The sequence below is a fragment of the Anomaloglossus baeobatrachus genome, chromosome 12 (genome assembly GCF_048569485.1).
Source record: "Anomaloglossus baeobatrachus isolate aAnoBae1 chromosome 12, aAnoBae1.hap1, whole genome shotgun sequence".
Lineage (NCBI taxonomy): Eukaryota > Metazoa > Chordata > Amphibia > Anura > Aromobatidae > Anomaloglossus > Anomaloglossus baeobatrachus.
In genome coordinates this window covers 59,706,489-59,732,532 of record NC_134364.1, presented here as the reverse complement: position 1 = coordinate 59,732,532, position 26,044 = coordinate 59,706,489, and the positions used below count along the sequence as shown (strand labels likewise).

At 47.9% G+C, this 26,044-nt stretch overlaps 2 protein-coding genes across 3 annotated transcripts in view; one reads left to right on the top strand and one right to left on the bottom strand.

Annotated features, from left to right (window-relative positions):
* The first annotated feature begins 4,284 nt into the window (after window positions 1–4,284).
* INF2 (inverted formin 2) overlaps window positions 4,285–26,044 on the top strand; it is a 126,469-nt gene continuing 104,709 nt past the window's right edge. For both annotated transcript variants that reach the window (XM_075330311.1, XM_075330310.1), the window contains exon 1: window positions 4,285–4,470. In XM_075330311.1, coding sequence (XP_075186426.1) covers window positions 4,444–4,470 — 27 coding nt within the window. In that variant the 5' untranslated portion in view covers window positions 4,285–4,443. The remainder of the gene's footprint in view (window positions 4,471–26,044) is intronic.
* On the bottom strand, window positions 10,222–22,578 carry LOC142258107 (uncharacterized). Its single transcript, XM_075330572.1, has 3 exons — window positions 21,826–22,578; window positions 18,201–18,529; window positions 10,222–10,251 (listed from the first exon to the last, which is right to left on the bottom strand). Exons 1-3 carry the CDS (start codon window positions 22,508–22,510, stop codon window positions 10,222–10,224), a joined length of 1,044 nt encoding a protein of 347 aa, XP_075186687.1. The 5' UTR covers window positions 22,511–22,578.

The window sequence follows — 26,044 nt, the reverse complement described above, 5'->3', positions numbered from 1 at the left end:
GAGAGCCCCACCAAGCGTGAGGAGAGCCCCACCAAGCGTGAGGAGAGCCCCACCAAGCGTGCGGAGAGCCCCACCAAGCGTGCAGAGGGCCCCACCAAGCGTGCAGAGAGCCCCACCAAGCGTGCAGAGAGCCCCACCAAGCGTGCAGAGAGCCCCACCAAGCGTGCAGAGAGCCCCACCAAGCATGCAGAAAGCCCCACCAAGCGTGCAGAGAGCCCCACCAAGCGTGCAGAGAGCCCCACCAAGCGTGCGGAGAGCCACACCAAGCGTGCGGACAGCCACACCAAGCGTGAGGAGAGCCCCACCAAGCCTGCGGAGAGCCCCACCAAGCGTGCGGAGAGCCCCACCAAGCGTGCGGACCAGGCTAGTGCATCTTGCATGTTTTTCCTATATAGTCTTTAGAGCCGTGTGGAATAAATCGCTCACGTGCCCTAGCACACAGGCTACACTTGGTCCATGTGCTAGCTGTTTGTGGTACGTTTTGCACACAGATACAAAATACAAATATGGAGCTAAATACAGGGCACCCTGGAGGAAAAACAGATAAAGGCTGCAGAAGACTTGAGACTGGTGTAGGTTCATCTTCCAACAAAAACCCTAAACAACGGTACACGGATGGCATCTGAGTGCTGACTGTTCTTTTCTTCATTGACCCATTAACTTGAATTGGAGAGTTTTATCCAACACTCAGATCAGCATTGGACAAATTTCTGGAATTTTGTGTGAACCACTTGGTCCAACGTAGGGGGTGGAACGATCACTGTCGCAACCTTGACCGGGTCCAGGGGAACAGGTGCCCGCCGACCCCATACCCTGATTCAGCTGGATATGCGTCCAAGGGTCACAAGATGCGCGGCGTGGTGTCACAAGATGAAGCAGCCAGCATTGAGGACAACAAGTGTGCCCGCTGCTTAAGAAAATGCATATTCACTGTGCCCCACGCCAATAAGTCCGACCATCTCTTTGCACTGAACCCAGTGTTGAAAGGTGGGTGGGATTATGGGTGTGGGGAGCAGAGAATATTCATGTGCTTTTGTAGCAGCAAGTGACCGCCCAGCAGCCGGATTCCTGTAGTGGCTGCAATTAAAGAAAATGATTATTCACTGCTAAGCAAGCTCATAATACCAGGCATGGAAAGCAACGAATATGCCGGCAGCTGAAGCAGGTGTGAGTGTGCATGGCAGGGACGTCTTGCACTGTGCCACACACACACACACACACACACACACACGTTGCCAGCATCAGACGACACCAGAGGAGCTGAGGGGAGAAGATTACAATGGATATTTTTTTTAGATACAAGCATTGGATGAGAAAGCTGGTAGCTCTTTTCTTCATCACCCAGCTTTCCCGAGGTCTGCTCTGATATCATGGGAAGGCTGGGTGCTGAGTGAAAGATGTATAGCAGAACCTAGCAAAGCTGGGTGGGGCCCTGGTCCAAATTTCACACCAGGGTCCATCGATATATACACCCACCCCCCAACCCCTCTGAGTATAATGGAAGTCAATGGAAAACTTAGGAATTTTTAAACGCCGATGCTTGATAGAGTTATGAGCAGTGGCAAAAGCGCTCGCTCATCACTGCTTAACAAGTATCCGATGCAACAACAGGGTTCGCTATAGTGCATCAGATCTCTAAGACTTAAGGCCCGGTCACACGCTACGGTATATCGGTCGATATGTCGTCGGGGTCACGGAATTCGTGACGCACATCCGGCATCGTTAGAGATGTCGTAGCGTGCGACACCTCCGAACGACTGTGAACGAGCAAAAATACTCACCTTATTGTTGCTCGTTGACACGTCGTTCATTTTCATAAATGTCGTTCCTCCTTCTGCACGCCGGTGGTTCGTTGTTCCCGAGGCAGCACACATCACTCCGTGTGACACCCCGGGAACGACGAACACAGCTTACCTGCGTTCTCCGGCAATGCGGAAGGAAGGAGGTGGGCGGGATGTTACGTCCCGCTCATCTCCGCCCCTCCGCTACTATTGGACGCCCGGTGTGTGACGTCGCTGTGATGCCAAATGTCCCTCCCCCTTCAGGAAGAGGATATTCGCCGCCCACAGCGAGGTCGTTCGGGAGGTAAGTACGTGTGACAGGGGTAAACGACTTTGTGCGTCACGGGTTACGAATTGCCTGTGACGCACAAACGACGGGGGCGGGTACGATCGCTCATGCAATCGCACGATATATCGTACTGTGTGACACCGCCTTAAGTTCACATGTCCTGTAACCATCCGTTAGAACGGATCCTGCAGAGATCCACTGGTAAGAAATTTCTGCAAACTCCACTTTTTTGTCTGTTAATTAACAGAATTCTGTTGGATCCGGTTTGGTTTTGTTTTTTTAACATTGGAGTCTACGGAAAACGGATCAGTTATTGGATTGCAATTAGTCATCCTTTTTTCCCTGCATTTGTAATGGATCCGCTGTGTTTGCAAAACATTTTTGCCAACGGGTCTGTGACGCCCTGGACTAGCCAGGTAGTCACAGACATAACACCATACACACCCCTTCCCCTGGACAGTAACACCAGTCAGACAAAAACCCTTGTTGCCTCTCTCCAGGGTCTGATGTCCACACCAGGTGGGGCGGAGCCAGGCGGTTAGCCCCACCCACCGAGGAGTTCACAGGCCTGGAGGCGGGAAAAGCAGAGAATTCAGTTTAGGAGTGGAGGAGTGGAGAGAGATTAAGTTTGGAGGTGAAAGTGAGAGGACAGAACCTGTTAGTGTCTGGGTAGGAGCCCAGGCACTGTCAGCAAGGTTGGCAGACAGTGGTGGCCGTCTGCAGGAGTTCGTGGATCTCTGCGGAACCGTAGGACCGGGGTCGGGTGGTGGCCCGCCGGTACCGAACCAGGGAGTGGAGTGAAGCTAAGCACAAAGGCAGGGCCATCGGACCCCGACTAGGCTTGGAGCCGCCGACAACGGTCAAATCCGAGTGTGACCGGAACCCCAGGGGTTTCCTAACAACAAAGACCAAACAGAAGGCAACAGTCCACACCGTGAGGATATACAGCCACCGCCACAGGCTAGAGATCCAAGGGCCAGCGTCTGCGGGCAAAACGGGCTCCTCCGGCACCTACACACCGGGGGGCGGACTACCGGTGGGCAAACACACAGGAGTCAGAACATTCTAACCAGGTGCAGGGAAAGACAGCCACCATCAGCCGTCCGGGGAGAGCACAAAAACACTGCAGCCGGCTGCGGGACCCGTCCATCCAGCCATTTGGTTTACCAGAGACTCTGTCATTGACTGCCTGAGTGAGTACACCAGTGCCATCCGACACCGCGCCGCGCTGTCCCTGCAACCCTGCATCCCAGCCATCCAGCCTCCCCGTTACACCACCGGGCCCCGGGATCACCAACCTCTCCCCCCAGAGGGGACAACATCCTAGCTGCTCCCTACCACCTCTCCCGGGATCCCCGTCACCAGCAGCGGTGGTGCCCATTACCACCACGACCCGTGGGTGGCGTCACGAACTATCTCCCTAAACAAACCACCCCCTTTTCACTCGTGAACGAGGAGCACTGCTCGAGTCACCGGGTCCGGTCCACCGCTCGAGTCACCGAGCAGCAGCAGAAGCCCCGGACCCGAGCATGGCGAGCGCGTCCCCCTCCGCCCGCGACAGGTCTCCACAGGATCCGATCTAACGGATGACTACAGGACGTGTGATCTCAGCTGATCCTGCGCGCACAGGACTAGGTCAGAAAAAAAGAAATTATTTCTCAGTGAACATGACTAACAAGCAGAGACGTTAAATGGAATCAAAACACAATGTTCTTCGAAAAGTTGCAGAACTTTTCATTATGCAATCGATGTATATTTTTTTTTTCTTATTCTACGTCAAACCAATTATTACAGTTGCCATAGCAAAAAGAAAGAAAAAAATAGGAAAAGAAAAACCGGATGAGGAGCACGGTATGGATGAGATGTATACTGTATACAGTAGGGATCATCTCTGCACATCTGTACGTGCTGCTGCCTGCGGAGGCGTTTGCCTGTTTTGGGAGAGTTGCTAATTGTGGAATTTGTAACTTTTGATTTTGAGGGTTTTTTTGTGTGATCTGAGCTCAGGCCTATCCCAGGAGGAAAAAAAGGGGGAATGTGCAGAGAGGGAGAGAGAGTGAGAGAGGGAGAGAGAGAGGGAGAGATATATAGGGAGAGAGGGAGAGGGAAAGCCGCTGGTGCTGCTGCTTTGGGCGGAACTCTCCAGTCTGCTGACACAAGCAATGTGTGATTCACGCTCACACCCACTGTGTAATACATTCCTGAGCCTCTGAGCTTCACCATCCACCCTGGATCACTCTCATGTCACTTGTTGATCAGGAAGCCGCTCAGTAAAGCACATCAGGGGACCAGCTTCTATTTGGATCCCTAAAAAGACCCCCCCATCCGCCATTGATTAGAATGATGATTAGCGAACCCTAATCGATCACAACTATGGAGAAAACGGACAGCGGATCTGCGGTAAGTCAATCTGAGCAATGCAATAACAAAAAAAAATATTGATTTTTTTGCATTCCTCATCTGCCAAGTTCCTATCATTCATTAATTTCAGGATGTGGCTGGTCGGCGCAGTATTTGCAATGGGTACAAATATTTAATTTGATACAAATAGTTAAATGAGATTTATCGCTTTTGGCTTTTGGATGAGAAGCTCAGCTCTGCTACATCTGATGCTGCTGGAAATAGGGGACAGAAGGATCGGAGAGGACACAGTGGGCTGTGGAAGGGACGCGTCTCATGCAGCTCCAATGTGGAGCTCGTCTGTTGTGGGTTACTAGCGTAAAAAGTTTTACGAAGTTTTGCAAAAAGTTTGGGAATTTGTTGGAAAGGTTTGGGAGGGTTAACGATGGGTTAAACAAATCTGCTTCCCACTGGACAATAATGGGTGTATAATCCTATGGCGTATATAGGGCCATTGCCCCTATAGTTCGGGTTTAGGGGGATTGAGCCGGGCACTTTGTGTCTACAAAGGAGATTATAAACTTTCAATATCTGCCGGTGTAACAGCATCCATCCCAACCTTCCTGTACACAGGTATGCTCAGTATGACGGAGCGTGCATGCACTACTAATAGGGAGAGGGGCAGAAGCCACTGACAGACACCTCTAGAGAAGAAAATGATTGGACATGGAGACTACAATCCTCCTCTTTCCAAACCATCTGTCAGAGGCGATTAGGGAGCCCGCTCCCCCAAATATCAATTGATCATTTAAGACTAAAAGGAGTCTTGGAGGTCTACCCCCCCACCCCAGGAAGATATGAACTTTCATCTCCGCTGCGGTATTATTTATTACTAGCTGTACTACCCGGCTTCGCCCGGGTTAATAACTGCTGTTAACAAAATAGAATGTATTAACAAAAATGTATTCTGCACACAAAAACCACAAAACAAATAGATAGAAATGTAATTATTAAAAGGCAAAAACTAAGCTAATAGAAGCATTTCACAACATATATTTCAACACCACAGATATTCCACACAGATATAACATCCTATGACCTCACACATACTGAGAATGTCCTTTGTTGCCTATATTAACCAATCAGAGCTCAGATTAATTAACTGTAGCAAAATAGAAGCTAAGCTGTGATTGGTTGCTATTGGCAGCCTGATAAATCTCCAGGCAGCAGAAAGTCCTCCCCCTGACAGTATATATTAGCTCACACATACACAAAATAGACAGGTCATGTGACTGACAGCTGCCGTATTTCCTATGTGGCACATTTGTTGTTCTTGTAGTTTGGCTGCTTATTAATCAGATTTTTATTTTGAAGGATAATACCAGACTTGTGTGTGTTTAGGGCGATTATGTGGCGAGGTTGGTATATGTGTGGTGAGATGTGTGCTGAGGGTGGTATATGTGTTCAAGTACGTGGTAGTGTGTGGCGCATTTTGTGTGTGTTCATATCCCCGAGTGTGGTGAGTATCCCATGTCAGGGCCCCACCTTAGCAACTGTACGGTATATACTCTTTGGCGCCATCGCTCTCATTCTTTAAGTCCCCCTAGTTCACATCTGGCAGCTGTCAATTTGCCCCCAACACTTTTCATTTCACTTTTTCCACATTATGTAGATGGGGCAAAATTGATTGGTAAATTGGAACACGCGGGGTTAAAATTTCGCCTCACAACATAGCACCCGGCGCTGCCCGGGATAGTAACTGTCTCTCTGTTTCTCTCCCATTCTCTGTCTGTCTCCCCCTCTGTATATATCTCTCTGTCTCTCTCTCTGTCTGTCACTTTCCCTGTCTCTCTGTCTGTCACTTTCCCTGTCTCTCTGTCTGTCACTTTCCCTGTCTGTCTGTCTGTCACTTTCCCTGTCTGTCTGTCTGTCTGTCACTTTCCCTGTCTGTCTGTCTGTCACTTTCCCTGTCTGTCTGTCTGTCACTTTCCCTGTCTGTCTGTCTGTCACTTTCCCTGTCTGTCTGTCACTTTCCCTGTCTGTCTGTCACTTTCCCTGTCTGTCTGTCACTTTCCCTGTCTGTCTGTCACTTTCCCTGTCTGTCTGTCACTTTCCCTGTCTGTCACTTTCCCTGTCTGTCACTTTCCCTGTCTGTCACTTTCCCTGTCTGTCACTTTCCCTGTCTGTCACTTTCCCTGTCTGTCACTTTCCCTCTTTTTCCCTGTCTGTATTAACGCCCGGGATAGTAACTGTCTCTCTGTTTCTTTCCCATTCTCTGTCTGTCTCCCCCTCTGTATATATCTCTGTCTCTCTCTCTTTGTCTGTCTGTCTCTTTCCCTGTCTGTCTCTGACTGTCTCTGTCTCTTTCTCCGTCTGTCTCAATCTCTTTCCCTGTCTATCTCTTTCCTTGTCTGTCTGTCTCTGTCACTTTCCCTGTCTGCCTCTTTCCCTCTCTTTTCCTGTCTGTCTCTTTGTCTGTGTCTGTCTCTTTACCTGTCTGTGTCTGGCTCTTACCCTGTTTCTCTCTTTCCCTCTCTTTCTCTGTCTCTTTCACTTTCTTTCCCTGTCTGTCTGTTTCCCTGTGTCTGTCTCTTTCCCTGTCAGTCTGTCTCTTTGTGTCTGTCTCTTTGTGTCTGTCTCTTACCCTGTCTGTCTGTTTCTTACCCTGTCTGTGTCTGCCTCTTTTCCTGGCTGCATTGTGACACACCAACATTCCATATAAGGGCGTGGCTGCGCATTCTTCTGAAGTTCTGGCTGCACTGTGGCTCCCAGCTCCATTCGCTTTAATGGAGGCAGTTTTTTTGGCGAATAACTGTAAAGAGCAGGGTTGAAATTTCCCCTCAAAACATAGCCTATGACGCTCTCGGGGTCCAGAAGTGTGAGTGTGCAAAATTTTGTGGCTGTAGCTGCGACGGTGCGGATGCCAATCCCGGACACACACACACACACACACACACACACACACACACACATTCAGCTTTATATATTAGATGGATATAGTGCTATAGTTTGTGCACTTTATACTCCTACTTTATTTATCTGGGTTTATTCACTGTATGGAACAGTACCATAGATACTGGCTGCTATTATTTTTGTACTGTTAAGTAATACCACTATACACTATCTCTATAACAGTGCCATACAGTACCCAACACCATCAATATAACAGTGCCATATAGTCCCAAGTAATACCTGCAATACAAGTGCCATACAGTACCCAACACCATCAATATAACAGTGCCATATAGTCCCAAGTAATACCTGCAATACAAGTGCCATATAGTACCCAATAACACCACTAATATAACAGTGCCATATAGTCCCAAGTAATACCTGCAATACAACAGTGCCATATGGTACCCATGTAATACCTGCAATACAACAGTGCCATATAGTACCCAAGTAACACCACCAATATAAAACAGTGCCATATAGTATCCACGTAATACCAAACAATATAGATTTAAGTATTCTATGGTCCCGTTATATAGATAGATGCAGTATCATGGTATTACTCATGTACTGTATAGATACTGTGTGGCAGTATTCATGTACTATATGGCATCATTATCTAGATACTTTGCCATACAGTATATTAGTAATACTACCACACTTATGTTAATACATAAAATAGCTACACACTGTGCCATATAGTATATCAATGCTGCTCAACAGCATCTACATAATTCATACATTAATCCTACCAAACAATTAAACAAAAAAAAAGTGCCATTCATGAAACTACCACACAGTATCCTATAGCAGTTCCATACATAGATACTGTATGGTGCCTTTACATGGCACTATTTTATAAATCTAGTGTGGTAGGATCATTTACTGTATGTAGTATATAGATACTGTAGAACAGTATTTATATACAATATGGCAGTGTTATACAGATACTGTGTAGAAGTATTACTTATGTACTATATGGATACATAAATAACCGCATCATACAATATCTATACAATAGTGCCATATAGTACATAAGTAATCCCACCACACTAAACCTATACAACAGTGCCATATAGTAGAGAAATAAAACCACAACATAGTAACTAAGTACTATATGGTTTTATATATATTTTATATTTAGTGTGGTGGTGGTGTTATTTATGTGCTATATGGCACCATCATATAGTGATTTAAATGTATGTTAAAAGACACTGTTCTATAGATTTACTATGGAGGGATTCCGGACTTTATGCCCTATTTGGCACCATTTTATAGATATTGTATGGCACCATTATTTAGATGTTTGGCGGTATGATGTACCACATGATGCAGTTATGTAGATGTTGTACAGTACGTTAGTACTATATGACACCACTATATAAATCTAGTGTTGCGGTATTATTTATGTACGTTATGATGCAGTTATGTAGATATTGTACAGTACGTTAGTACTATATGACACCACTATATAAATCTAGTGTTGCGGTATTATTTATGTACGTTATGATGCAGTTATGTAGATATTGTACAGTACGTTAGTACTATATGACAGTTATGATGTCGTTATGTAGATAGTGTACGGTAGTGCGATGTGTGTACTTTGTGACATTACTATTTTATAGCACCATTTGTAACTGGTGGGTAAATGATGTATGGCAAACATTATACCGCTAAAAGGGCAAGATGTGGACAATCCTTATGATGGAAAGCTCCCCAGAAATGTTCTGCCAGGTAATCCGCTACTAGGATCCTCAGTGATCATCTGTAGAGAAACATGGAAGCAACTGTACAAGTCCCCCGGCATGGCCACCAGAGGCAAAATAATGCATTATATGGATCCTATTCTTCTCAATGGACCGTGTTTAGAATAGACAGATGGTGGTCGCCTTACAATCCAGCGATCCCCACTATGAAATGTAAAAAGGTTATTCCCATCTTCATCAATGGGGATTGTGCTATACAAGCATTATTTGCTGCCTATTAAGATTTTTAGCTTTTCTTGAGATATTTTGTTTTGTTGATAGCGTGTTGCCTTGGAGACAGACCACTGATGCTAGACAGCAGGACATGCACAGTGCTTACAAGCTCTTTTGCTATCGAGTTTGTGTCTGCATTGCTTTGCAGCTGACCAGGATCTCTAGAGTACGCCGTTACCTTCTAATTCCAGCCCCCTTCAGCACAGTGCTTACAAGCTAGACTGAGGAAGTGGTCGGTTTCCTAGGCAACCAACTATAAAAGTGTTAATATCGCAAGAATGGCGGCAAATTTTAATATACAGTAAATTGCAAAAGTGCTTGTTTTTACAAGAGCTATCTAATGATTACCATTAAGATTAGAAAATTCATCAATTACTTTTACAACATCATAGCAGAGGGGGTTTTGATTATATTGGGTTAAAACCTCTGCTCCTTAGCAACTAAGGAGTTAACGTTTGCTTGCTTTCCTCCTGAATATGAGAGCTTGGTATGCGTTCTCGGATTTGTGCGCTCACAACTGGCCATTAAGTCTGTGGCATTCCAGAGCGAGGAGCAAGAACAGGAGATGGAAAAATTACAGGCTCAAAGCTTAAGAAGTTTCCAAAATTCTAGCAATATAACCCTGGAGACAATCAGCTGTTCTCTCCGATGAGTCACTCTTCCATTTGGCAGAATAAGGGACTTCGAGAGGAAAAAGCTTGACAAAATATAGTGTCATCCTCATAATTATGGAAGTAGAACTCTAGATCAGAGAGTCCTAGTTGATGGGAGCTGGCAAGATGTGGCTTGGGCGTGGGTGCCAACGGGCAACTCTGCCTGGCCACAGATATTTAGACTCCGCTAGGGAACCATACGACCCCTACCAGGATTGTAAACAAAGTCATTCTTCATATGTCTTGGTCTTCATTCTCTGAATCCAAAGAATGGCAGAATTGTATGAAAAATGAAGGAAAAATTCTTGAATGTTGGCAAACTGTATTTACACTGTAAAAAGCCCCGAAGAGCATCTCATTAACATAGATGTGATCTCTAATACCAGGAGCAATCTTATCCCTTCAAAAGGTTCTTATCCCAAGACAGCGGAACAGGGAAAACCAGAATTACGATGGTCTCTCAAGTCTCAGACGCCATCAAAAGTCTCCTTGGAGCCATCTTTGTTGATGATTGTGTTATCATAGGGGCATCTCTGTCCCAATGATAAACCTTTCTACCTTTGATCCATCCTTGGTTAAGGCCACGTCACACTAAAGCTGGTGTCACACATAACGACGACGACAACGACGTCGCTGCTACGTCACCATTTTCTGTGACGTTGCAGCGACGTCCCGTCGCTGTCGCTGTGTGTGACATCCAGCAACGACCTGGCCCCTGCTGTGAGGTCGCCGGTCGTTGCTGAATGTCCAGCTTCATTTTTTGGTCGTCACTCTCCCGCTGTGACACACACATCGCTGTGTGTGACAGCGAGAGAGCGACGAAATGAAGCGATCAGGAGCCGGCACTGGCAGCTGCGGTAAGCTGTGACCAGCGTAAACATCGGGTAACCAAGGGAAGACCTTTCCCTGGTTACCCGATGTTTACGCTGGTTACCGGCCTCCGCTCTTGCTGCCAGCGCCGGCTCCTGCACTGTGACATGTGGCTGCAGTATGCATCGGGTAATTAACCCGATGTATACTGTAGCAAGGAGAGCAAGGAGCCAGCGCTAAGCAGTGCGCGCGGCTCCCTGCTCTCTGCACTGTGACATGTAGCTGCAGCACACATCGGGTTAATTAACCCGATGTGTACTGTACCTAGGAGAGCAAGGAGCCAGCGCTAAGCGCGGCTCCCTGCTCTCTGCACATGTAGCGACGTTATGATCGCTGCTTCTGCTGTGTTTGACAGCTAAGCAGCGATCATAACAGCGACTTACAAGGTCGCTGTTACGTCACCGAAAATGGTGACGTAACAGCGACGTCGTTGTCGCTGTCGCTTAGTGTGACACCAGCTTAAGCAACATCGCTAGCAACATCGCTGCTGAGGCACGACTTTTGTGATGTAGCAGCGATGTTGCTAGTGATGTTGCGGTGTTTGACATCCAGCAACAACCTGGCCCCTGCTGTGAGGTCGCCGGTTGTTGCTGAATGTCCTGGACCATTTTTTAGTTGTCGCTCTCCCGCTGTGAAGCGCACATCGCTGTGTGTGACAGCGACAGAGCAACAACTGAATGTGCAGGCAGCAGGAGCCGGCTTCTGCGGACGCTGGTAACCACGGTAAACATCGGGTAACCAAGAAGCCCTTACCTTGGTTACCCGATATTTACCTTCGTTACCAGCGTCCGCCGCTCTCAGCTGTCAGTGCCGGCTCCTGCTCTCTGCACACGTAGCCGGAGTACACATCGGGTAAGTAACCCGATGTGTACTGTGGCTAGGAGTGCAGGGAATAGGGAGCCGGCACTGGCAGTGTGAGAGCGGCGGACGCTGGTAACGAAGGTAAATATCGGGTAACCAAGGTAAGGGCTTCTTGGTTACCTGATGTTTACCGTGGTTACCAGCGTCCGCAGAAGCCGGCTCCCTGCTGCCTGCACACGTAGCAGAGTACACATCGGGTAATTAACCCAATGTGTACTCTGGCTAGGTGTGCAGGGAGCCAGCGCTAAGCGGTGCGCGCTGGTAACCAAGGTAAATATCGGGTTGGTTACCCGATAGTTACCAAGCGCAGTATCGCTTCCACGCGTCGCTGCTGGCTGGGGGCTGGTCACTGGTGAGATCTGCATGTGTGACAGCTCACCAGCAACCTGTGTAGCGACGCTCCAGCGATCCCTATTAGGTTGTATCGTTGTTGGGATCGCTGGTAAGTTGTTTAGTGTGACTGGGCCTTTACAGGTACACTAGACTTCTCAAATATTTAACAATGTTAGAACAATGCTTGAAGAGGAAGGTCTTCAAGATTCCTAGGCACAAACTTATTGTAAGCAACATGAAGAGAATTGCAGGAACGGGGTAAATTGTATATCTGTACTTCTATATTTTGGAGTAGTCAGTCTCGAGTCAATAAAGAGGTTTTTTTTTTTTTATTATAAAGTGGTATAATTAGATATGGCTTAAAATGACTATTCAAACCAAGCACAGGCACCCGATCCACACTGGGCATGGTCAGTGCACCTTCCTACCCACTGGTGGATACAGACCAAAGAGGACCCCTGTGCAAGAACAATATATGGGCCTTTGCAGCCCAAAAGCTTATAAAAATGCCAAATTGTACCTGTTTTTGGGGTAATGGGCCCGCTTATCTCTTTGGGCCCCTGGGTTGCACCAATGATATGTTTGCCCCTGTTCCTACCTATATGTTTTAGACAAAGGGTTTTCACAGTCGTATAAAAGATGGTCAGAATTCATCCCCAATTTTTTTTTTTCCTCACTTGTCATCCATGTGTGACGCCCTGGGCAAGCCAGGAGTCACAGGTCACAACACCACCACACCCTACACCCCAGTTAGGAACACCTAGGCTACCAAAATCCTTGTTGCCTTCCTCCAGGGGCTGATGTTCACACCAGGGGTTGGGCCAGGCGGTTGGCTCCGCCCACCAAGGAGTTCACAGCCCTGGAGGCGGGAGAACCAGGCAGTTCAGTTTAGGAGGAGGAAGTAGAAGGAAGTGGTAGAGGAGCTTGAGTAAAGGAGTAAAAGTGACAGTAAGAGAGCCTGAAGTTGGTCCCGGTGTGTGCCCCGGACAGTGACAGCAAGGTCAGCAGACGGCGGTGATAGTCTGCAGGGGGACTGCTCGGAGGTTGCTGGAAGGACCGCGGACGGGTGGTGGCCCGGCGGTCTGGAGCAGTATACGAAGAACAGTCAGCACCAGGACAGGGGCCTTTCGGATCCCGGCAAGGCTAGGAGTCGCCATAATTTGCCAAATCCGTCAGTGAAGGGGACGTCTGTCTCCTAACAAACAAGTCCCGATTGAAGGCAACCGTCCAACCGTAACAGAGAGACACCGCCACCGCCAGGGCACCAGTTTCTCAGGGCCAGCGCCTGCGGGCAAAGTAGGGCTCCTCCGGTCCATATCCAAGCCGGGGAGCGGGTTACCGGTGGGAACCCATCGCAACCATTATCATCATAGGTGCAGGACAGAGGGACCGTCACCGTCACCTACTGGGGAAAGCAAGTGCAGCCGTCCGTGGGAACCGTCTTTCCAGCCGTGTGTTTTACCGAGAACTGTGTCATCGTCTCAGGCTGAGTGAGTACCACAGTGCCGCATGGCACAGCGCTGCCCCCGCGTCCCTGCGCCCACCAAGCCCTGCATCTCCCACCTCATCACTGGGCCCCGGGATCACCAACCCCTACCCACGGAGGGGCAACACAACAACTGGCTGCTCCATACCATCCCTCCCGGGATCCCCATACAGAGCAGCGGTGGTGTCAACAAATCACCACAACCGTGGGTGGCGTCACGGACAATAAACAATCCCCACACCCAAAAACCCCCTTTCACTCACGGGCGAGGAGCGCCGCTCGAGTCCCCGGGATCCGGCCCATCGCTCGAGCCACCGAGCCACTATTGGAATATCAAGACAGAGCCCAAGGAATTTGTCATTGTGTCCACCTCTGAGTGAAGTGTTTAGCTACATCCAGGGTGTGTACCATGCACCTATGATTGGTTTGAGGAGACCCTCTAGTGGTGTGAAGTTGGGGTCTATATTAGTTTAGGGGGTCTGTATTCATTTTTAAGTGTGATTATGAGTTTTATATGAACTATATAAGATTAAAGAGCCATAAAGTGGGAAATCGTCCTGTATAAATGGGCAGAGAGTGTGTCCAAATAGTTGGTTTCTTTTTATACATCTTCTAGAGCAGTGGTTCCCAAACTCCAGTCCTCACGACCCCCAACAGGTCATGTTTTCAGGATTTCCTTAATATAGCACAGGTGATGGCTTGATAATGATTCCATCACCCGTTCAATAATAAGGAAATCTTGAAAACATGACTTTTTGGGGGCCATGAGGACTGGAGTTTGGGAAACACTGTTCTAGAGTCTATCTGGTGTCCATTTTCAAAGGACATCTAGGAGCTCCGTCACATTTCTATGTTTCACCTATGTGTGCCATTCATTTTTTTTTTTAATGGATACCACATGGGCAGTGGATCTGTGACGTAAACAGGCAGATGCCATTTTTGTCCTGTGTATTACGAACACAAATGGGGGATTTTGCGTGAAGAGTATGGGCACCTTTAACGACAGGAAAGTCCAAGAACATCCCTAGCAGGTCTTCAGCCTGGTGATCCAGACACACAACACCTCATATCTAAACTTCTCATGGGAATACTTGATGAACGACCAGTTCATCAGACCAGAAAGACTTATGCCTGCTTTACACGCTTCAATAAATCTTTCAATCCGTCGTCGGGGTCAAGTTGTAAGTGATGCACATCCTGCATCGTTCGTGACGTATTTGCGTGTGACACCTACGTGCAATCAAGATTGAACGAAAATACGGTGATCGCATACACGTCGTTTATTCCTCATACATTGGACGTTTTGTTGTATGAACCTAGGCAATTGTAACGTGTGACATCCCTCATACGATTTTGATGTCTGAGGCTATGTGCGCAGGTGTGCGCTCTGCACCGCAGCTTAAAAAAGGTCCGCTTCACAGCGCAGCTGAAAAGCTGCGTTCTGAAGCGCCTCACAATGTCTGTCATTCACTAATCTCTGTCAGTCCGTCACTATCTCTGTCCCTCTCTCTCTGTCCATGTCAGTCTATCCCTCTTACCCCCTCTCTCATACTCACCGATCTCCGATCCAGCTCTGCACGGCATTCACACTGCTCCGGCGGCTTTTACTGTTTTGAAAAAGCCGGCCGCCCATTAAACAATCTCGTATTCCCTGCTTTCCCCGCCCACCGGCGCCTATGATTGGTTACAGTGAGACACGCCCCCACGCTGAGTGACAGGTGTCACACTGCACCCAATCACAGCAGCCGGTGGGCGTGTCTATACTGTGCAGTGAAATAAATAATTAAATAATTAAAAAAAACGGCGTGCGGTCCCCCCCAATTTTAAAACCAGCCAGATAAAGCCATACGGCTGAAGGCTGGTATTCTCAGGATGGGGAGCTCCACGTTATGGGGAGCCCCCCAGCCTAACAATATCAGCCAACAGCCGCCCAGAATTGCCGCATACATTAGATGCGACAGTTCTGGGACTGTACCCGGCTCTTCCCAATTTGCCCTGGTGCGTTGGCAAATCGGGGTAATAAGGAGTTATTGGCAGCCCATAGCTGCCAATAAGTCCTAGATTAATCATGTCAGGCGTCTATGAGACACCTTCCATGATTAATCTGTAAATTACAGTAAATAAAACACACACACCCGAAAAAATCCTTTATTAGAAATAAAAAACACAAACATATACCCTGGTTAACCACTTTAATCAGCCCCAAAAAGCCCTCCATGTCTGGCGTAATCCAGGATGATGCAGCGTCGCTTCCAGCGCTGCTGCATGGAGGTGACCGGAGCCGCAGCAGACACAGCCGCTCCGGTCACCTCCACACAGCAAATGAAGACAGCCGCGCGATCAGCTGAGCTGTCACTGAGGTTACCCGCTGTCACTGGATCCAGCGGTGGCCACGGTTAACCTCAGTGACAGCTCAGCTGATCGCGCTACTCACCGCCGCTCCGGTCAGCTCCACGCAGCAACTGAGGTGAGTAGCGCGATCAGCTGAGCTGTCACTGAGGTTACCCGCGGCCACCGTTGCATCCACCGCTGGATCCAGTGACAGCGGGTAACCTCAGTGACAGCTCAGCTGATCGCGTGGCTGTCTTCATTAGCTGTGTGGAGGTGACAGGAGCGGCTGTGTCTGCTGCAGCTCCGGTCACCTCCATGCAGCAGCGCTGGAAGCGACGCTGCATCATCCTGGAGTACGCCGGACAATGAGGGCTCTTTGGGGCTGATTAAAGTGGTTAACCAGGGTATATGTTTGTGTTTTTTATTTATAATAAAGGATTTTTTCGGGTGTGTGTTTATTTACTGTAATTTACAAATTAATCATGGAGGGTGTCTCATAGACGCCTGACATGATTAATCTAGGACTTATTGGCAGCTATGGGCTGCCAATAACTCCTTATTACCCCGATTTGCCAACGCACCAGGGCAAATCGGGAAGAGCCGGGTACAGTCCCAGAACTGTCGCATCTAATATATGCGGCAATTCTGGGCGGCTGCTGACTGATATTGTTAGGCTGGGGGGCTCCCCATAACGTGGGGCTCCCCATCCTGAGAATACCAGCCTTCAGCCGTATGGCTTTATCTGGCTGGTTTTAAAATTGGGGGGACCGCACGCCGTTTGTTTTAATTATTTAATTATTTATTTCACTGCACAGTATAGACACGCCCACCGGCTGCTGTGATTGGGTGCAGTGTGACACCTGTCACTCAGCGTGGGGGCGTGTCTCACTGTAACGAATCATAGGCGCCGGTGGGCGGGGAAAGTAGGGAATACGAGATTGTTTAATGGGCGGCCGGCTTTTTCAAAACAGTAAAAGCCGCCGGAGCAGTGTGAATGCCGTGCAGCGTCGGGGATCGGGGATCGGTGAGTATGAGAGAGGGCTGCTCAATTCACTTACTCAGGAGTTTAGCGGTCACCGGTGAGTCCTTCACAGGTGACTGCTAATCATGGTAGCATAAAGCCCACTATAACCAATTAACTTACCATTAATAAAGAATAAATACTCAGACACATGACATTTGGATAAAAATGGCCGTGGTGTTTTATTATTGGTAACTTGATAAATTAAATTCACCATATTATTGAAATTCAATAACCATAAAATTCCATAAATACCACCATAAAGTACCATTAACCACTTATAAAACCACAATCCACCCAACATAGTTGGGCGATTTTTTCCCAACTAATAAAACATCACGACAAAAATAATAAACAGTTAAAAACCATGACTTTACACTGGGAGGGTGGGCGGGGGATTCTTCTTTCTTCACAGCTGGAAACTGACACAGCTGGCTCACAGCTGGCTCCTTATAAAGGCAAGTCTCCTGCATATTTACCTCTGTCCACCAATGACAGACTTTAAAATTGGCGCGCAGCAGGCTGACCAATCACACAGCCTGCTCGCGTTACTCACAGGGGGCAGATTAACCCCATAAATTCCCATCATAACAACTTCCATTACCACCACGCAGCAGGCTGACCAATCACAGCAGCCTGCTCGTGTTACCACATGAAGGGAATTAACCCTTCATTCCCCATACTGAATTTGGCACCGCTCAATGCCACAACTTAAACTTGAAACACCTATAAACATACTGTCAGGGGGCCCATGCCACCATGTAATCACCAGGCTATACGCTGCTGGTGATTATACATGGTAGCATAAAGCCCACTATAACCAATTAACTTACCATTAATAAAGAATAAATACTCAGACACATGACATTTGGATAAAAATGGCCGTGGTGTTTTATTATTGGTAACTTGATAAATTAAATTCACCATATTATTGAAATTCAATAACCATAAAATTCCATAAATACCACCATAAAGTACCATTAACCACTTATAAAACCACAATCCACCCAACATAGTTGGGCGATTTTTTCCCAAACGGCCGAGTATTAACAATACGAGGCCCCCCCCAAACACCGCAGCCATTTTTCTATCATATTCTGGATACCCACATTAAAAATGTCCAGACCAACGTCAGAGAGATGTACCCCATCAGACCTGTACAGGCCAACCGTAAAACCTTCCAGATCACTATGGCGATATGAGAAGTCGCCCAAACTAACAAAAAATTTTGCCATGTCGCGATTGACACGTTTCCTTATTTTTTCCAAAAAGGCAAGCTGGCCATTCCAGACCAGTCTCGGAACAATTTCAGAAAAAATCAATGCTGAATAAGGAAAAAGATTCTTTAATAACGCAAAATCTCTGCGGAAATTAGATAACAAGTCCAAAGTCTTTATTTTACCCAAGTCATTCCCTCCAATGTGTAAAATTATAAGGTCAGGATACGGATGAGTCAACAGCATACCTTTTAAGGTGCCAAGTAAATTAGAAAATTTCAGACCCCTTATACCGTACCAAAAAACATTTATCAGTTCATACTGAAAAGATAAGTTTTCTGTGTAACTTCTACAAGCCGCTCTCCTCTGCGCCCAGTGTATAAACGAATGGCCTACAAGCCAAATCACCATTGGGCCTAGAATTGGAGAGAGACAGAATAAATTAATTATAATAAATTCGGGCGTATATACAACTGATAGCGTTTTGACGCCCATCTGCCGATTTTACCAATTCTTTTTCCCGAGAGGCCAGCTCTTGCTGCCTCGGTTGCCGCCCCGATCCGAAAAGAATGTGATGAGAAGTTGGAGCTATCTAGCTGCAACTTAACCATACATTTTTTTAATATTGCATTAAATTGAAACTTAGTGGCAGGCGAACCGTCTACATGTAAAAACAACAAACCCGGGGTATCCCCCCGTACAGTAAGCCATTTACATAAATTGGTGACGGGGCATATACATGAATCCCATAAAGGACGCAACTTCACAGAACACCCTTTACCAAGTTGATCCATTTTGGACCTACTAATAAATAACACCGCACAAGAGTCAGATACATAAACATCCTTTCTATATAAACCCGAGGTGTTGTACCGACTATGGGACAACAACTCACTAATTCTGAGTGCTGCGAAGAAACAAAGCACAAAAGCTGCACGAAATAAACATAACTCAAAATTGTTAAAACAAACTTCACTCAACATAAACCATAATCTTTCTAAGAGATTCACGGATATAGGCCTGCGGCGATCAGGCACAACACAACCTTTTTTACAACCCTTTAGCGCCTGCCGAACCACAAATAAGCTTAATAGAGACTCCTCACCATATAATTTTAAGAAAAAAGAAATTCCACAAAATGTTTTATACAAAATATTATAACGATAACCTAAACCAACATAAAAATTCAAAAAACCAAGTGCTGTCGACACATCACACTTGCGGGGAACCAGATTCCTGGAATCACAAAATTGATTCCATGCCAACCAAGCAGCCGAGTATGCCTTCCAAGTCCCTGGTGCAATAGAATTTTTAATGGAATCTGCTACTAATCCAAAATTGCCTCCCACAACTGGGACGGGCATGCAGTCAAAAGGGGATCCATCTTTCCTGAACTCTTCCTGAATTCCTCTAACCGCTGAGAAGAGAGGTAAAAAACGGAAGCATTATTGCACTCAGGAGCAAAACGAGCCTTCAACCAAATATTCCACTTCAGACACAATAGAACCAATCTGCACAACACACCACCCAGAAACCTACACTTCACCACCAAGGTGTTCAAAGCAAAAACCAAACCTTGACAATGCGATATGAGTATAATCCTCCTATTCGCTAGTTCCTTACCCCAAATATGCACTGAAACAAAAACCGGAAAAAGCTCCAATAACACCTGCTTCTCCAGCAAACCTTCCGACAACCAAGATGAAGGCCATGAAGAAAAGCACCAGTGTGTACGAAAAATCGTACCGAACCCCACTTCCTTAGACACCCCTGTAAACCAAAGGAGATCCTGAGACAACATAAAATCCTGTTGAACGCAGCTAATCCCGTTGAAACTTTCTAAAAATTCATACCAAATTCTTAAATCCTTCCTCATCTCACACGAAATTCTAATGTGTGAACCTGAACACCTAACACCCTTAGTTGCATCATACAAACGTCTGGAAAACACTCTCCCCATTGGCAGAATTCTTAATGCAAAGTTCAAACCACCCAGCAGAGATTGGAGCTCTCGCAGGGTACACTTTTTCTTCACTAAAAAACTCGCAATACAGCCTTTTAACTTCGTAATCTTCTGGCCAGGGAGCCTCAATTCCATTTTTTGTGAATCCAGAACAATCCCTAAAAACTCAAGCTCTGTACAAGGGAAAACTGTTTTATCCTGAGCTAACGGCACCCCAAAAAACTTCATCAAACCCAAAAATTTATTTAGCAATTGCAAACAACGTCCTGACCTACCAACAAAAAGGAAATCGTCCAAATAATGTAACATACCCCCCTCTGAAAACCCCTCTTGAACTGACCAATGCAAAAACGTGGAAAAGGACTCAAAATAATAACATGATAAAGAAAAACCCATAGGGAGGCACCTGTCAAAATAAAAAGAGCCCTCAAAACAAAAACCCAAAGAATTAAAACCCAAGGGGTTAATTGGCAGAAGCCGGAAGGCAGACTTGATATCAGATTTGGCCAGGAAACAATCCGGGCCAAACTTCCGTAGCAAATCCACAGCCTCATCAAAGGATGTGTAACTCACCGAAGATGCATTAGGATCAATAGCATCATTCAGTGAGCTACCTGCTGGATAAGACAGGTGATATATGATCCTAAAAGAATTAACCTCCTTCTTGGGGACAACCCCCAAAGGTGATATCCTAAAATTTGTAAACGGAGGAAATTCAAAAGGACCAGACACCCTGCCTAACAACAGCTCTTTTTCAATATGTGCCCTGACTACCTCCTTATGGCTATCAACTGATTGTAAATTCCTAGTTACATTACAACCTATACCTTCAAAAGAAGGTACAGGAAAACCTGCCTGAAACCCACTACGAACCAGAGCTGCCTTCGGCCTGTCTGGAAAACGATCTAGCCACGGGAGCATTCCTTCCAGGCTCACTGGAGTCTGAGCCTTTGAAAAACTGCTCCCTAACACCAGATGGCTGTACCGTGGACTGACCATGCTTTTTAAAACATTTAAACAAGGGGTGAGCCCCGCCACAAAACGAGCACTCATGGCGAAAGCGACAGGTACCCTGCCACTTGCACGAGGACTCATTGAATGCAAAGCACACCCCCCTTTTTGAATTGACATTCACCTGCTGTCTGTGAGGGTTCTGTCGCTGAGGCAGCATTAAATTCAGCCATAACCCGACATCCTTAACACCCCACTTGACAGCAGGGTGAACCGCCAACTTCTGCCTGAAAGACTCATCGTAATTCAGCCACGCTAAGCCACCGAAATTACGATAAGCCTCCAGAATACAATCTTGGTGCTGAAACAAACCACTACACAATTTAGGAAACTTCTCCCCAAGAACTGCAGCATAAATGGAGAAAGCCTGTAACCATGAATAAAATGATTTAAAATTTTTCTTTCGTTCTGACTCAACCTCTTGTTTTCCATCCGGTTTCTCCACTTTATGCTGCAGTTCCCTAGCAACCGGTAACAGAGAAAAGATCTCTACATATTCTTGTCTCCAAATCTTTTCCTTAGTGGAAGCACTGAGATGAAAACCCAAAGGGGAAACATCACATGTCAGTGCTTCCTTTAAATGAGACTCTGCCACCCCAGGGAACCTGTCCTGAATAGAAACTTCAGCAACAGGTGCCTGGGGTAGCACTACATGGCCCCCAAGCAGTTCAGACAAAGTCCTAATGACCATGTCCTTTACACAATTAACATTGGGTGCTCCAGCAAGGGGGCTCTCACCATGTCCTCCGCTCCCGGGTCCATCCAACGCGCTGTACTGGGGTTGACGACCTCCGCTCGCTGCGACGTCCTCTTCGGATTCTTCTGTCGAGCTCCAGACCTGCGTCGCCGCCGCCAAAGCCCCAGCTGAGCTCTTTTGCAATGGGGCTGGCGGCGCGTACAGGCCCGTGAGCGACCCAGGATCTCCGCTATACCCGGCCACAACAGCCGGAGCGGAACTCCCGACGGCGACTTCCGGGATAATCGCCCGCCGAGCCTTCTGGGAGTCGCGCCCTGATGACGCGGCCAAATCTCGTCGGCTTCTTGGGCGGTCTCGCGATGCTCCGGACCCTCCTCTCGCCGGAACTCCCGCCTCTCGCGATGTCTCCGGCGTCTTCCTCCCATCGCCGCGCCGACCGCGAGCAGATGCCGACCTCTTCCTCCCTCCGCCGGACCGCTGAGAACATGATGCAGGCGGTGAGTAGACGTCGCTCTTCTTCCTCTTCTTCCGCAGGGATCTCCGGACGTCTTCTCCTTCTCCGGGCCGCAGAAGTTCTTCCCTCCGCGCAGGAACGCCGGCGAGATCCGAAGCTGGATCCAGGACCACTTCGGCGGCTTCGTTCACCGGCGCCAGACACCTCTTCAGCCACTCCTCGCCGTCCGCTGCGCCGACCCGAGCCATCATCTTCTCCAGGAGGGACTCCATCTGGATTCTTCTTTCTTCACAGCTGGAAACTGACACAGCTGGCTCACAGCTGGCTCCTTATAAAGGCAAGTCTCCTGCATATTTACCTCTGTCCACCAATGACAGACTTTAAAATTGGCGCGCAGCAGGCTGACCAATCACACAGCCTGCTCGCGTTACTCACAGGGGGCAGATTAACCCCATAAATTCCCATCATAACAACTTCCATTACCACCACGCAGCAGGCTGACCAATCACAGCAGCCTGCTCGTGTTACCACATGAAGGGAATTAACCCTTCATTCCCCATACTGAATTTGGCACCGCTCAATGCCACAACTTAAACTTGAAACACCTATAAACATACTGTCAGGGGGCCCATGCCACCATGTAATCACCAGGCTATACGCTGCTGGTGATTATACAGGACGCGACACAGACAGAGCCGCAGCATGACAATGAAGTCGGGTGAAGTTCACCCGAGTTCATTCTGACAGTGCGGCTCTGTCTGTGTCTGCTGTCATCTGCCATTCAGCTCTGCTACATGGCTGTCTGTGGCTGCTGTCAGCGGCCATGTAGCAGAGCTGAATGGCAGATGACATAGTAAAAACGCATCCCTACACATTACACACGCTTGGCAAGTCAATAAATAAATAAAAAAAAAAAAGGGTGCCCAATGCATACGTCACAGAACACATGATCTAAAGGATCGCACACAAAATTGATCAATTTAACATAGACTACTAACGCACGTGTGACAGCAAATGAACGACCTACGTGCAATCTCATTCAATCGCATATGTGACCTGGGCGTGTCACATCGCATATGAGATCGCACACCTAATTGTAAGGTGTAAATCTGGCTTTACATAGGTTGAAAAAAAAAGACCTAAAGGCCCCTTTACACACTGAGACTTTCAGCGATCCCACCAACGATTCCAACCTGGCCAGGATCGCTACAAAGTCTCTGGTGAGTTTCTGGTGAGCTGTCAAACAGGCAAACCTGGCCAACGACGCAACAGCGATCCGGACCTGCAGAGCGACCTAGCTAGTCAAACACTGGAAACGAGTGATGTGTCACAATATCTGTCAATCACTATTCTCTGTCAGTCGGTCTCTCCCTCTCGGTCTCTATTCTCGCTCTGTTGGTCCGTCACTATCTCTGTCCCTCTCTCACAGTCTGTCGGTCATTTTCCCCTCATCTCTCATACTCCCCGATTCCCGGCGCGGCGCTGCACGGCATTCACACTGCTGCGGCGGCTTTTACTATTTTGAAAAAGCCGGACGCTCATTAAACAATTTCATATTCCCTGCTTTCCCCGCCCACCGGCGCCTATGATTGGTTGCAGTGAGAAACGCCCCCACGCTGAGTGACAGGTGTCTCACTGCACCCAATCACAGCAGCCGGTGGGCGGGTCTATACTGTGCAGTGAAATAATTAAATAATTTAAAAAACCGGCGTGCAGGTCCCCCCCCCAATTTTAATACCAGCCAGATAAAGCCATACGGCTGAAGGCTGGTATTCTCAGGATGGGGAGCTCCACGTTATGGGGAGCCCCCAGCCTAACAATATCAGTCAGCAGCCGCCCAGAATTGCCGCATACATTATATGCGACAGTTCTGGGACTGTACCCGGCTCTTCCCGATTTGCCCTGGTGCGTTGGCAAATCGGGGTAATAAGGAGTTATTGGCAGCCCATAGCTGCCAATAAATCCTAGATTAATCATGTCAGGCGTCTCCCCGAGATACCTTCCATCATTAATCTGAAAATTACAGTAAATAAACACACACAACTGAAAAATCCTTTATTAGAAATAAAAAAACAGAAACAAATTCCCTCATCACCAATTTAATCAGCCCCAAAAAGCCCTCCTTGCCTGGCGTAATCCACGGACCTCCAGTGTCGCTTCCAGCAGAGCTGCATGCAGGTGACAGGAGCAGCAGAACACACCGCCGCTCCTGTCACCTCCACGCAGCTAATGAAGACAGCCGCGCGATCAGCTGAGCTGTCACTGAGGTTACCCGCTGTCACTGGATCCAGCGGTGGATGCAGCGGTGGCCGCGGGTAACCTCAGTGACAGCTCAGCTGATCGCGCTACTCACCGCCGCTCCGGTCAGCTCCACGCAGCAACTGAGGTGAGTAGCGCGATCAGCTGAGCTGTCACTGAGGTTACCCGCGGCCACCGCTGCATCCAGGTAACCTCAGTGACAGCTCAGCTGATCGCGCTATTCCCTTCATTAGCTGCGTGGAGGTGACAGGAGCGGCGGTGTCTTCTGCTGCTCCTGTCACCTGCATGCAGCAGAGCTGGATGAGAAGCTGGAGGTCCGTGGATTACGCCGGACATGGAGGGCTTTTTGGGGCTGATTAAATTGGTGATGAAGGAATGTGTTTGTGTTTTTTATTTCTAATAAAGGATTTTTCAGTTGTGTGTGTTTATTTACTGTAATTTACAGATTAATCATGGAAGGTGTCTCATAGACGCCTGACATGATTAATCTAGGACTTATTGGCAGCTATGGGCTGCCAATAACTCCTTATTACCCAGATTTGCCAACGCACCAGGGCAAATCGGGAAGAGCCAGAACTGTCGCATAGAATGTATGCGGCAATTCTGGGCAGCTGCTGACTGATATTGTTAGGCTGGGGGGCTCCCCATAACGTGGAGCTCCCCATCCTGAGAATACCAGCCTTCAGCCGTATGGCTTTATCTGGCTGGTATTAAAATTGGGGGGGACCGCACGCCGTTTTTTTAAAATTATTTATTTATTTCATTGCACAGTATAGACCCGCCCACCGGCTGCTGTGATTGGGTGCAGTGAGATGTGACGCCCTGGGCAAGCCAGGGGTCACAGGTCATGACACCACACCCTACACCCCAGATAGGTACACCAAAGCTACACTAGAAATCCTTGTTGCCTTCCTCCAGGGGCTGATGTCCACACCAGGGGGTGGGCCAGGCGGTTGGCTCCGCCCACCGAGGAGTTCACAGCCCTGGAGGCGGGAAAACCAAGCAGATCAGTTTAGTCAGAGTCTGAAGTGAGAGTGAAGTGGTAGAGGAGCAAGAGAGAGGAGTAAAAGTGGAATAGAAAGTGACAGTTGAGAAAGCCTGAAGTTGGTCCGGGTGCGTGCCCCGGACTGAGACAGCAAGGTTGGCAGATGGCGGTGACCGTTTGCAGGAGAGGCTGATCGGAGGTTGCCGAAAGGACCGTGGACGGGTGGTGGCCTGGCGGTACCGGAGCGGTATACAAAGAGAAGCCAGCACCATTGGCAGGGGCCTTTTGGATCCCGGCAAGGCTAGGAGTCGCCGTGAATTTGCCAAATCCGTCAGTGAAGGGGACCTCCTGGGTCTCCCAACAGCTAAGTCCCGATTGAAGGCAACAGTCCAACCGTAGGAGAGAGACACCGCCACCGCCAAGGCACCAGTTTCTCAGGGCCAGCGCCTGCGGGCAAAGAGGGGCTCCTCCGGCCCATATCCAAGCCGGGGAGCGGGTTACCGGTGGGAACCCATCGCTACCAACATTTCACTAGGTGCAGGAAAAGTGACAGTCACCGCCA

What these genes read in the sequence shown, in the direction of transcription:
- LOC142258107 (XM_075330572.1), bottom strand. Translation starts at nt 22,510, where the DNA reads ATGGAGTCCCTCCTGGAGAAGATGATGGCTCGGGTCGGCGCAGCGGAC. An exon ending in ACCCGGGAGCGGAGGACATG is followed by an intron (nt 18,530 to 21,825) that starts GTGAGAGCCCCC and finishes CTCCAATTCTAG; the next exon opens with GCCCAATGGTGATTTGGCTT. An exon ending in CATTGATTTTTTCTGAAATT is followed by an intron (nt 10,252 to 18,200) that starts GTTCCGAGACTG and finishes CTTTGGATTCAG; the next exon opens with AGAATGAAGACCAAGACATA.